We start from the raw sequence: 14161 nt of genomic DNA, 5'->3' as shown, positions 1-14161 counted from the left end.
ATAGAGGATGGGAAGGCCCACATTTTGACCTGAGAGGGTCGATCAGAGAGGAAAGAGGTCAGTCAGGCCTGAGCCTGATCGGTGATACCCAGGTTATCACGGGGATGGTTGAGCAGGATGGTATGGTTGAACATGTCTAAGGTAGAAGAGAGATCGAGTAGGAGGAGGACAGAGGGAATGTTAGAGTCAAGGTTGGAGAGCAGATCTTCATGGATGTTCAGGAGAGCCGTTCCCATGCTTATGGCCGCTCTGAAGCCAGACTGGTGATCGTGAAGACAGTCAACAGAATTAGAATGAAGGTTAAGCTGTGAGAAGGCGAGATTTTCCAGGGGTGTTCCCAGAAAAGGAGTAATGGATTTTGGGCGATAGTTAGCCGGGCAAGAAGGATCGGCTGTGGGTTTTTTGAGAAGAGGATGCACAAGGGAGTGCTTCAGAGGGGAGAGGAAGGATACTGCGGCAAAGGAGTGGTTGCAGAAATTGGCAAGGGCCGGAGCGAGGGTATTAACGTGGTCCTTAATGGTTTTATAGGAACAGGGAAGAACCTGTTTTGACGCGGCTTTCATAGATCGGACTTGTCTAGCGACCACATCAGGGGAGAAGAGAGGAAAAGAAGAGAAAGAGGATGGGGGAGTTGCTGAAGGAATGTCAACATGCACAGATGGAGTGGGGAGAGGAGGGACAGGTGAGGAGAGGGTGGGCAGGATGTCCTGGGTTTTTGAGATAAAGTGAAAGGCAAGGGCATTGCAAAGAGCCTGGGAGGCAACAGTAGGGGTGGAGACTGCAGCAGCGTTGGCCAGCTCCTTGCAGATTTTAAAGAGTTCAGCAGAGTTGTTAGATGCTGCAGAGACACAGGCTTGAATATGGACTCTCTTGGTCATGACAGAAAGTCAGTATTGCCTTTGGAGCAGGCGACAGGCCAGTTTGTCAGAGGATGAACAAGAAGAATTTGGTCACTAGCACATGCAACCTGTGAATTCAGATCTCTGTCCAGGGTCACGCAGTGCAGGAAAAAGTTCCCTTCTCTAAATAATTCCCCTATGGTCAATCGCACATGCAACCTGTGAATTCAGGTCTTAGTTCAAGGTCACACAGTGCAGGAAAAAGTTCCCTTCTCTAAATAATTCCCCTATGGTCAATCGCACATCCAACCTCTGAATTCAGGTCTTAGTTCAAGGTCACTCAGTGCAAGAAGAAGTTCCCTTTTGTAAATCATTCCCCTATGGTCACTCACACATCCACCCTATGAATTCTGATCTCTGTCCAGGGTCACTCAGTGCAAGAAGAAGTTCCCTTCTCTAAATAATTCCCCTATGGTCAATCGCACATGCAACCTGTGAATTCAGATCTCTGTCCAGGGTCACTCAGTGCAGGAAAAAGTTCCCTTCTCTAAATAATTCCCCTATGGTCAATCGCACATGCAACCTGTGAATTCAGGTCTTAGTTCAAGGTCACTCAGTGCAAGAAGAAGTTCCCTTTTGTAAATCATTCCCCTATGGTCACTCACACATCCACCCTATGAATTCAGATCTCTGTCCAGGGTCACTCAGTGCAAGAAGAAGTTCCCTTTTGTAAATCATTCACCTATGGTCACCCACACATCCACCCTCTGAATTCAGATCTCTGTCCAGGGTCACTCAGTGCAAGAAGAAGTTCCCTTTTGTAAATCATTCACCTATGGTCACTCACACATCCACCCTCTGAATTCAGATCTCTGTCCAGGGTCACTCAGTGCAGGATGAAGTTGAATAAAGTTAGACAGGAACATCTCACCTGATATGTAAATATCTGAGCAGACACGCCATGCCCACCTCCGGGGACTTCCACTGCCACGTGTCCAGACCGCTCCGGCGAACTTCGGCCAGTGACACACACGATGCTGCGGAGGGTAACATGGAGGACAAAGTGTTAAGGCACACAACATCCGGAAATGATACTAAAAAGCCCCCTATTCCGAATAGACCCCTCCCCCATCACACATGCATGGATAAGGGCCAATCTAACATGAGCCCATGACAGCTGTAAGGGAACCCCGTGCAGGGGGTTCTTAAAAGAAGTCCACTATCTGTTACAAAAAGGTGCCGCGGCGCAGTTCACATAGACCAGTAGCTTGCAGAGTCCAGTAACCTGGTCATTGCATAATAATGTCGAGTTTGGCGTCCGAATGACGGGCACACACACATAATGATCAGAGTTTAGGATAATGGGGTGCTACCCGGGTCGGCCAGTCAGATTCCTAGGACATGATATGATAGGTTATTTATAACACGCTCCATACCCAGAGGTTTCTAAGCGCGGACCCGGGGATCGAACCTGTGGAAACCCTTTTTGACCAAATTGGAATACACAGCGCACTGTAGAACAAAGCTTTAGAAGTCCATAAGTAAACCAGTTCCTGGGCACTTAAAGGTTACCTTGTGGTAGACCTCACAGTTCTCCCTTATGGGGCAATGGGCCCGATGCAGCGATAGTCCTACAGTCAGTGCACAGCTTTCATAGTATATGGACGTTAGTCTCCCGGTTAGGGGACAGGCAACTACCTATCCTAGTCTTCCAGGGAGAGCCCAGAAAGAATAACTAGACTGAGCTTCCACCACCAAATGTCAGGCCCGGGAAGCTGCAGGAGTATCACAAGGTAGCCATGTCACCCGAAGTTAGCCATTCCACACAGTGGTGGTCGAAAGGGGCGAAAACCTGTATTTAAAGCCCCATCCTTGCTTGGGCTGCCGTCCTCCGAGCCAGAGTGTGATAAAGGGCCGGCTGGCGTCCTGCCTTCTCACAGGCTTTCTGGCAAGAAGACCAGGTAACGCCCTTTGGGAGTGAACTGGTAGGAACAGGGTAGTGGGATGTAGACAGGCCCATTACACACTCCAGCTCACGTGATGTCATGCAGTTGCCAAGAGGTCTGGTTGGCCAGGAGTAGACGCCCATTCTTTCTTTGAAAGAAGAAGGTCCTTACATTGTAGAAATGAACCTGCCAATTCCAAAGTAGAGACCAAAGTGGAGAGCACAGAAGGACGATGCCCGATGACTGCTGACCGGGCCACACGAAGGACACTTTTAAAAACAGGTGTTCAGCCAGGCCTCTCGAACACCTATCGAGAAAAGCGACATGACGAGGGAAGTCCGGGACATCGTGGACCACCAATGGCTTCCAATTCCATTCCCTGAAGGCACGGGGATTGCAAGGGCAGAGTCTCCTTCAGATTGACACCTCGGTCAGCTGGGTCTGGCAACTCGGCAGCTCTGCTCTCCGTCATCAACCTTTTGGGAACGGATCCATGCCTGGCGGGACCTTAACTGCAAGAATCACTCTGCAAAGACTCCCACAATGTTGAACACATTCAGGCACTATAAGTAGTTGAGAGACCCCACAAAGGGACTCCAGACATGAAGAAGAAGCCGAGGTGGTCTCAGCGTCCCAGGAGTCCCCACTCTTGGATCGAGATTTGATCCAACACTTCCTTCTGGTGTATGGTGTGGCCTGTCCAGTTGGTTTGTTGGTCCTGTGTTGTCTTGATGTTTTAATGTTATGCACCTGGATGCCTATGGGTTTGTTGGCACTTTGTAAATCATAAATAAATAAAAGAGCAGCACCAGAGGAGTCGCAAGTCTTCAGTCTTGTGGCGAAGATGAAGTTCCCAGTCCCGGAGCTAGACGCGGTCCAAGCATTGGAGGAGGCCCTACTCCAAAGGATGCAAGCCGGATACAGGCTTAGCCACTCCTCCAGGTTCCAGCGGATGAGGCCAGAAGAGCAGGGGTCATGCCTAGCTAGTCTAATGGAAGAAGGCACCAGGTACAGGTCTTGTCTGTTAATGTAGAGCACAGTTTCATATCAATGAGGGAATGGCTTGGCCAATGGTGGCTCCTTCAGCAATCACCCAGAGTCCGTCTGTGGTCTCTTCTTTCACCTCAGAGTTTGACCTTTAAATGGGTCAGAGTCCCCTCCTAAAACAGAAGGCTCGGCACCTATCAAACAAGAGGTTGCTGATATATCCTGCGTCCTGCGGGATCTGCCCTGGGTCAGTAATCGCAAGGAGCAGGAACCAGGCTGACCCAGTTAAGTGGACATAGAAACATGTTTTATTTACTTCTTAAGTTCCATAGTAGAGGTAGTAAGTCGCAGAAATAGTCATAGGCCTCCACCTCCACCCTGGTTCCCTGCCCAGCTCCAAGTCCCCACCTGTAACGTGTGGAATCCTCAGGTGCCCCAACACTCCACACTCCACAGGAACATTCCACAAGCTTCTTCACTCACACATGCAATCCACATAACATTCCGGATACCACACATCTCTCCCCTTCAAACCACCACAAGAAAACAATTCACCACACAATCATGCTAGGACCACAACACAAGATACTCCAACTCCTTCTACCCTGGCCTGCCACACCAGGGTCTTGGTGCCACCACTACCAAGCAGAAACCTTGTCACAAAAGGACAAACAAAACTATACCACAAACAAAAACTCTCCTAATCTAAAACACCTTCCGCCAAGCCTGCCACGGATGGCCTCAAGTCTGCCACACTTGAGCACTAACCACGCCTCAAAGAGAGGCCAACGCACCTTCCAAAATTAGTGTAGCCTGATATTGAAAACGTACACAAATGGCCTAGACAATGTCCTGAACATGCAAACCAAGATCCCATACAACCAAACGTTAACCCAACCACTATGCCTCATCCCTTCTCCCCTAAAGAAAACATGAGAAAAAAGGAATTAAAAAATCTAGAATAGTGACATACAACGCAAAGATCACATCAATATTACATGCAACCACGAGGGAAAGGGTGTGGCGCACAAATACACATAGCAAAAATGGATATGTTAAGATGTAAAAACAACAACCCACTACTAAGGTGGAAAACAGTAGTGCAGTGCAAACCCCAAAATGTGCACACCCAAAATCAGACACACCACAAGAGATGGAAAAATAGAAGGTGTGATCTGAAAAGTGATCCAAATATTCACAAAATAACTACTGGCCTACCACCTGTAGGCCCTCAAAACCAAAATTAACTGGCATGCAAAAAAATGACCATGTACCTCCTCTCCCAATTTAATGCACGGCCTGGCACGACAGAAAAGCTTAGGAAGATAACATAACTCCTAAAAATCAACTCCATCCTCAACAAAAAGGAAAATGTCTGTGCGGTAACCTTCAACGCAGACAAAAACGACATCTTTGTGAATCTCTATTCCCTTTTTCATACTCACCACTGAGTTGAAAATTCACCACAACCTCAAATGGGCCTCATGCTCTAAGGTCAATATTACTGTAACACCGTACTGTTCGATCTAACCTCCATAACTATGGGGTTCCTACAGAAGGTTTTTCAACATTGGTAAACACACCTGGCCAGAATGTGTAGACCAAACCCTAATACTGCGACTCCTAAAATGCGTATCACTACACTACAACGTGCACATACCTACACGTCTACATCTGCAAGCGTGAAACACCTACACGCACACCACTACAAGACACATGTGCTACTTCTCACACACGCACTACAACTACACAACTCCAAATTACACTGTGCACCCTTGCGTCACATACTCAAACTCCACTTGCGCCCACTAATGCAAACTTAATACACAAACATACAGAAACTTCAACACATGCAAGTAAACATCAAAAACATGTGACTTTTCCAAATCTGCATTTCAGAATATCGTGCTTTTCCCAAAATTTTCATTCTCCAAAAATTTAGCTTTTCCCAAAATTTTCATTCTCTAAAAATTGTGTTTTTCCCAAAATTTCCATTCTCCAAAATTGTGCTTTTCCCAAAATTTAATTCTCCAAAGATATGCACTAAATTAAGCATGAAAACAAACAACAATTCCTCCAAACACATATACACATTTTAATCCATATTTCGATCATTTCTGCAATTATAAACAGCAAATATACTTCATGTCACCAATTGCGTAAATGTTCTTACATAACCTCTATGTATTCCTTTTGTCCTCTGAGTGTTCATAAAAACAAACCGCATCTTCAAAATAAAGAGGTAGAACTCCCATTGCATAGGTCTCTTTACTTCCCATGAACTCCTTACGAAAAAAAAGACATTGAATAACAACTCCTTCACACTCCATATGGGTTTAAAAGCAACAAGTTCATTCCTGTGATGCTCCCGCATTATAATGAAATAAAATTGTCTCTTCATTTCTTCTCGCAGCACCTACTGCACTGCGCTTAGTGAAGAAAACAAAATAATTCAGCGTTGATAAAATGCCACAACATGTCAGTTCAAATTACTTCACCGGCATTTCGTCGCCGAGTCCAAATAGGGAGTGATAAAATCTTCAGTCTTCATCCTCCAGAGTTCCCCATTGCGGTGACCCGCCTCCACATCAACTCTGATGATTCTAATGTTCTGCTACACTCCGCAGCTCCGATCCTCTTAAAGGAGACAATGGCGCAGTGCAATCTACGTGCGTTCCAGCCTAACGGCAGCGGCGCAGGAGGACTACATTGGGCGCGCACCACCCATAGTCCTCCAGGCACCCTCAAAATACGCCCCTCAATTGGCCCAAACCTCTCCCGGCCACATGCTCTCCTGGTCTGGATTCCCCACACTACCTTTAAAAAGCGTGGCTGCAAAACTTCACACAGGTGCATATTTATTTCTTCTCAGTGCACTACGCGCTCACGACTGCAACTGGTGCCCAGATCTTCATGAGTACACCAATGCCAGCATTGTGTACACGATTCTTCAGACTGCCTGCACACCCACTTGTGCCCTGCAGGGTTTACACCTCTCCAGGGTCCTCCAGACCCCGACAGCATGGAATTCTCAGTTTCTGCTTCTTCTCTTGCTTAACCTCTGCTCCAACGCCCATGAGGCCTTTTGTGTGTCTCTCCTACAACAATTTATTCTGGGCTCAACTATCCTCGTCGCCAAATGAGGTATCCTGCTTCCTGCAGGATCTGCCCTGGGCCAGTAATCACAAGGAGCAGGAACCAGGCTGACCCAGGTAAGTGGACATAGAAACATGCTTTCTTTGCTTCTAAGTTCCATAGTAGAGGTAGTTAAGTAGGAGAGATAATCATAGGCCTCCACCCTGGGCCCCTGCCCAGCTCCAAGTCCTCAACTGTAACTTGTGGAACGCCCAGGTGCCCCAACACTCCACGCTGCACAGGAACATTGCACCAGCTTCATCACTCACACATGCAATCAACATAACATTCAGGATACCACCGTTGCCACCTTCTCCTGGGCAACCAGATCACTTAGCAACCAGCCAGAAACCATGACATCACTCGGGCTGGAGTGCGTATTGGGATGTCTACATCCTCCCAGCCAGTGCCAGGGCATTTCCTGGGCTTCTTACCAGAAGCATGAGAGATTGCATGACCACAGATGGCCCTTTCCAACTCTGGCTCAGAGGATGGCAGTCCACAAAGAAAGGCCAACCAAGGATGAGGTTTAACATACAGGTTTTAGCCATTTTGTCTGCTACTATATCAAATAGCTACCTTCAATAAAAAATATATGGGGACACAGAAGCACCCCTAAAATTGGTTAAAAGAGGTATCACTGCCAGTGCTGTAATGGAAAGTGTTGCAAAAACTCTCAACAGGAAAAAAGGTAAGCTGCTTCCCTACAAACTCTCTCTCCGCTCATCTACCGCCAACCTTCTGCGAGTGAGTCCGTTCTCCAAGCAGAGATTTGGAGGGAGACATGTATCCTCTGCAGGGGCCTCGCTCTGGAATAGCCTCCCTGCCGCCCTCCGTCTTGAACCAGATCTCCTTAAGTTCTGGAAACTTCTTAAGACATTCCTGTTCTCTACCTTCTCTCTCCAACTACCCTGCTAACCTCTCTTTCTGCTCTATCCCTCTCGCCCTCCTTTTCCAAACAGCCTGCTGACTGGCTGCCTGGTGTACCTCAGTCTCACAGGTCCCTGGCATCCTTGCTAGTCCTCTCACACTTGCCTCCGGGCCTGCACTTGCCTCATCGTTGCTGCACTTGGTCAATGACCCATGAGAGTGGCATCTCTCAGCACTTACCCCAGCTTCTGACTGACTAGGTGCACTTGGTAGCCCTGCAACCCACCAGCCCTGCACTTGCCCCGCACTCTACCCCTCTCCCACACCTGTCTGTGCACTTGCATGATCTGAATGTACCATGCCTTAAAGACTGTCTATATGTTTTTCCCTTGTCTCCCCTTCCTTTCATGGTTGGGCCTTGAAACACGTGGTTATAGGCGCATTACAAATTAACAATAAATAACTAAGAACATTCTTACTGATACTTAAAAAGGATTACAATGGGGGACTGAAGCCCCTGTGCACTGATGACCATAGGGACGGATCGGTGCCCCCAAACAAATGAGTTAAGTCAGCTAGTGAGGTTGGAAAAAACTTCCCTCCCAAAAATCAGTCCAGGATCACACAAACCATCTGCAGAATTGCTGGGGGATCCCACTGACACTGATGGGAAAGTTGGAAAAAAGTAAACCAACCACCAAACTACTAGCCTACAGTTACCAGTTTACAACCACCAAACCACTAGCCTAGAGTCAACAGATAACCACCAAACTACTTGCCTCCATAGTCACCAGGTAACAACCACCAAAGTACTAGCATACAGAGTCACCAGGTAGCAACCACCAAACTATCAATCTACAGAGTTACCCGTTTAGAACCACCAAACAACTAGCCTACAAAGTCACCAGGTAATAACCAACAAAGTACTAGCATACAGAGTCACCACAAAACAACCATCAAACTACTAGTATACAGAGTCACCAAGTAACAACCACCAAACTACTAACCTACAGAGTCACCAGGTAACAACTACCAAACCACTAGCCTTGAGTCAACAATTAACAACCACCAAACCACTAGCCTAGAGTCAACAGGTAACAACCACCAAACTACTTGCCTCCATAGTCACCAGGTAACAACCACCAAAGTACTAGCATACAGAGTCACCAGGTAGCAACCACCAAACCATTAATCTATAGAGTTACCCGTTTAGAACCACCAAACAGCTAGCCTAAAGAGTCACCAGGTAACAACCACCAAAATACTAGCATACAGAGTCACCACAAAACAACCATCAACCTACTAGTATACAGAGTCACCACATAACCACCAGATTACTAGCCTACAGAGTCACTAGGTAACAGTCACCAAACTACTGGCATACAGAGTAACCAAGTAACCACCAAACTACTAGCATACAGAGTCACCAGGTAACCATCAAACTACTAGTATACAGAGTCACCAAGTAACAACCACCAAACTAATAGCATACAGAGTCACTAGGTAACAACCACCAAACTACTAGTATACAGAGTCACTAAGTAAAAACCACCAAACTACTAGCAAACAGAGTCACCAGGTAACCACCAAACTACTAGTATACAGAGTCACCAAGTAACAACCACCAAAGTACTATCATGCAGAGTCACCATGTAAACAACAACCAAACTACTAATCTACAGAGTTGCCAGTTTAGAACCACCAAACTACTAGCCAACAGAATCACTAGGTAACCACCAACATACTAGCATACAGAGACACCACATAACCATCAAACTATTAGTATACAGAGTCACCAAGTAACAACCACCAAACTACTAGCATACAGAGTCACCAGGTAACAACCACCAAACTACTAGCATACAGAGTCATCAGGTAACAACCACCAAACTACTAGCATACAAATTCACCAAGTAACAACCACCAAACTACCAGCCTACAGAGTCACCAGGTAACAACCACCAAACTACTAGCATACAGAGTCACCAGGTAACAACCCCCAAACTACTAGTATACAGAGTCACCAAGTAACAACCACCAAACTACTAGCCTACAGAGTCACCCAGTATCAACCACCAAATTAATTGCATACAGAGTCACTAGGTAACAAACACCAAACTAATAGCATACAGAGTCACTAGGTAACAAACACAAAACTACTACTATTCAGAGTCACCAAGTAACCATCAAACTACTAGCATACAGAGTCACCAAGTAACAACCACCAAACTACTAGCTTACAGGGTCACAAAGTAACAAGCACCAAACTACTAGTATACAGAGTCACCAAGTACCAACCACCAAACTACTAGCCTATAGAGTCACCAGGTAACAACCACCAATCTAATAGCATAAAGAGTCACTTGGTAAAAACGACCAAACTTCTAGTATACAGAGTCACCAAGTAACACACACCAAACTACTAGTACACAGAGCCACCAAGTAAACAAACTACTAGTATACAGAGTCACCAAGTAACAAGCACCAAACTACTAGCATACAGAGTCACCAAGAAACAACCACCAAACTACTAGCCCACAGAGTCACCAGATAATGGCATACAGATTCACTAGGTAACAACCACCAGACTACTAGTATACAGAGTCACCAAGTACCCACCATTAATCTACTAGCCTACAGAGTCACTAGGTAACAACCACCAAAATAATAGTATACAGAGTCACCAAGTAACAACCACCTAATGACTAGTATACATAGTCACCAAGTAACAACCAAACTACTAGTATACAGATTCACCAAGTAACAACCACCAAACTACTAGCCTAGAGTCAGACAATCAAACAGCAAAAAAAGCAGGATGTGCTTAGCATTCACTGCCACAAGTGAGTAAACGCAACTATTGTGTGATGGTTTGGTCTTCAGTCGTGCTCTGAGGCACAGCCACCATGTGGGCGCTATTAATGGTGTGGTGTGATAACAGGCCGACTGGTTGAGCAGCCATGATGGACCATCGCATTTTAGGTTTCCACTGTTAAGGAGAGCATTATAGGAGCCATGCATGTCATGTTGCCGTGCCATGTCCAACATTCCAGAAAGGAGACTTCCATGCCTGTTCCTTGCCACACACTACCTGCTGGAGAGTTCATACTGCTTGGCATCCACTGTACACGGGATGCCAGCCACGGTCACCGTCTCCGCAATGTCCTCGTGCTTCTGGCCAAGATTGGAGCCCCGGATGGTGATCCTCGTTCCACCCTCGATGGGTCCAGAAAGTGGGTCAATCTGCAACACAAGTAAAGCACATGTTAGTCACCACCCCCCAGTGCTCAAAAAAGCCACCACAATGCAGCCACCACAGAGCTGCCACCACAATGCAGCAAGAGCTGCAACACAAATCTTATGATAGCCGGGTCGATAGCTCATGAGTTAAGCGCTGAACTCTGGATGAGGGCAGCCTGCACTTCACAAGTTCAAACCCTGTGCCAGCACTCAAAAGCTGAAGGAATCTGACATGAAGCGCTATATAAGAACGCAAATGATTACAACTGAGTATACAATTACTTGTATGGATATGCTGGGGAGAGGAGGCATAAGGCAAACATCAATATGTCAGAGGTATAAACACAGCAGTGGGTGGGAGAAGAGTGATTAAAGACATTTCGATCTCGGTGTTAGCGGCAAGGCCCCCATGTGTGACTCACCTGAGTCCCCAGATAATTCTGTTTTTCCCTAGTGCTCACTGGTGCTCCTTTTCCCCCAATGAGACCCCATCAAGGGTATGAAAAAACATGGAACATTAAAGCAATTTAGGGCCTGGTCCTGCATACCAATGACTACTCTTCTCTACAGGAAACATGTAGGTCTGGGCTCCAACAAATACCTTTCCTTGTGGTTACTGTAAATAAACCCTGGAAAGGAAAGCCCATTGCCATTAGAACACAGACAGCTTTGGGGGTGAGTGAAATGCCCCAGAACCAGCAATCGACGGTACAAGCAGGTGGATCGCGTCCACACACTTTTTTCAGAGGTCGGTTGCCATCTAAAATTGCACTGGTCACCTGGCTACCCTCTGATCTCAGGCCCAGGTCCCCTCCCTGCTAGTTGCACACCTGCCCTCCCCCCCTGGCAACCCTTGCAACCCTTGCACCCGGGGACTGTTTTCCGTATCCCTACAGTCCACTACCTGCACTTGACACCTGATGTCTGCACTTACCCTTGCACTTGCCACCAGCAGGCCGCACTTTTATTTGTCTTTATTTATTTTATTGTTATCCTATGTACAGCACTGCCCCCATCCCCTTTCCCTTAGCACTTTTCCCCTTCTCCCCTCCCCTGCACTTGCGCGATCTCAATGTCACCTGGCCTAGTAAGCTCGATGTCTCTGTCTTCCCTCCGTTCCCCCTCCCTTGCCTCGTTGCGCCTTGAAACGCTTGTCTATAGGCGCGTTATGAATGCCATATCATATCATATCCCCCTGGGTATTTAAAAAGCCATAGGTAAAACGAGATACTTTGCACTGTGTTTAGGCAATTTTCGCGTTCGAACCACGGTGGGGATTCGAACCTTGGTCGTCAAGTTTCCCAGGTCGGTCACTTCACCACTACACCATCACAACCAGATGATAGCACGGGAACGACTGAAGGTGAAGTGTCACAGAAGGGAACTGTGTGCTCCAAGGAAAAACATGGGCAATGATTCTTGGGTTTTAAAGTGCATGTCATTTATATTTTTCCAACACTATTAGAAGAACATATCTTCTCTTGGGTTATATTTTGTGTGCGGTTATCTGAAAGGCAAAGGCCTCTCCACCCAGTGTACTTTGGTTATACAAAGCCAGTTTAATGAAATGTGCATATTTGACTGATGTGCTATTTTCTGGTGACGTTACTCCCCCATTTGGCATGTTAATGGGTCCCCTCACTTTTTTATTTTTAGTACTTGAGCGCTGCCCAGAAGTCAGTGAGTGGATGACCTGACGAAAATATTTCAAAAGTTAAAAGAAAGGTCTGGCCAGAATTATTATTATTAGGTCTTAAATGGCCCCCCACTACCGCGGCACACGTATATGGATGTCTGTGCCGCTACAGTATTCCTGGATCAGCACCAATTCAAAATGGAGCCCTCCTCACATACCATAATCCTGCAGTGGGTTGATACCATGCCTAGAGAAAGAGAAGATATACAGCCGCTCTGTGCCCAGCAACAATGGGCAGGCAGCATGCGCTTTCCAGGCTGCCACCAGACCTACTCGGGTCAACAGTAAAAAGGCACAAATGTGGTAAAAGAAAGATACTAACTTCTGGATCCTGAGCCACCGACCCCCACCTCCCCCTTCAGGCATCCTGCTGCTGCCACAGGTCTGCAGTGGTGGCAGCGCAGATCCTATGGGAGCTTGGTGTAGTTGCAAACTTCAGTGGTAGGTAACAAGGACTGGAGGCAACAACAGCTATGTGTCCTGCAGCGTTGACCAAGAGTCCTGCACCCTAGGGATTAGGGAGGGGTTAGGGTGCAGCAGTCTTTCCCCATTCCCTGCTCAGCACTGGAGGTGCTACTTCGGTCATGCAGCAGCGATAATATGACTGCACCCCCATGAAATATTGAACGACCCTACATATACAACACTGATATTATATATAACCAATGTGCGCTATGAAGCACAAATCCATCTGAATTAGATATCTTTGAAATAAATAATTTTGAAAGAACTTATTCCATCAGGCGATATGATATGAAAGGTCATTATTTATAACGTGCTTAATACCCAGAGGGATCTAAGCACGGATCCGGGGATCGAACCTGTGTTGCTCTGTGTCGTCTTGCTTCCAAGGCGAGCACGTTGCCCCTGAGCTATCCTCCCAAAACAGGCGAGTTAACAACTTTACCTTTACCCGGAAACATAAGAACACACAAGTTTGGTATATGTTATGTGTTTGACTAATCTTCATGGTAGACGCCGCCGCTTTTCTGGAAACATATATGCGAGTAATCGGATTCTGCCCTGCAGAAGTACAAGGATGAGTAGAGGCTAAAATGCCCTCTCAGTCCTCACATTTCTACAAACCAAGTGCCACCACAATCATAAATGTAAAACAGGCAGAGTTAAGAGATATCCCTCCTTTGCCTTTTGTGGTAACGTGGACCGAGGGAAGGCTATGCTCTGAAGAGGGGTGTGAGTGCGATTCACTGGCGACCCAAACAGCGAAGTAGATTAGTCCAAAATAAAGGCAATGTCCAATCAAGGTTTTATAAACATAAGTACACATTATAAATGTGATAATTTCTATTTCTTGGGAGGTTTCTTTGCAGCAGGGTGCGTACCATGTCCAGGCCGTTGCTAGGCACGACTGGCATTCGGTTTTACCCTCTGATGTTTCCACACGTATATGTGCCCAGCATCCAGGGTTTCACCCCCCCGAATTTTGC

General features: G+C 46.6%; 1 protein-coding gene across 5 annotated transcripts in view; it reads right to left on the bottom strand.

Annotated features, from left to right (window-relative positions):
* PLXNB1 (plexin B1) overlaps positions 1 to 14161 on the bottom strand; it is an 830120-nt gene that overhangs the window by 138147 nt on the left and 677812 nt on the right. For all 5 annotated transcript variants that reach the window (XM_069643229.1, XM_069643227.1, XM_069643226.1 and 2 more), the window contains 2 exons: positions 10869 to 11020; positions 1771 to 1876 (listed from right to left, as the gene is read on the bottom strand). In XM_069643229.1, coding sequence (XP_069499330.1) covers positions 1771 to 1876; positions 10869 to 11020 — 258 coding nt within the window. The remainder of the gene's footprint in view (positions 1 to 1770; positions 1877 to 10868; positions 11021 to 14161) is intronic.

The sequence above is a fragment of the Ambystoma mexicanum genome, chromosome 2p (genome assembly GCF_040938575.1).
Source record: "Ambystoma mexicanum isolate Mex_15411 chromosome 2p, UKY_AmexF1_1, whole genome shotgun sequence".
Classification (NCBI taxonomy): Eukaryota; Metazoa; Chordata; class Amphibia; order Caudata; family Ambystomatidae; genus Ambystoma; species Ambystoma mexicanum.
The sequence above is the reverse complement of the archived record's forward strand: the minus strand, read 5'-3'. Positions and strand labels throughout refer to the sequence as shown.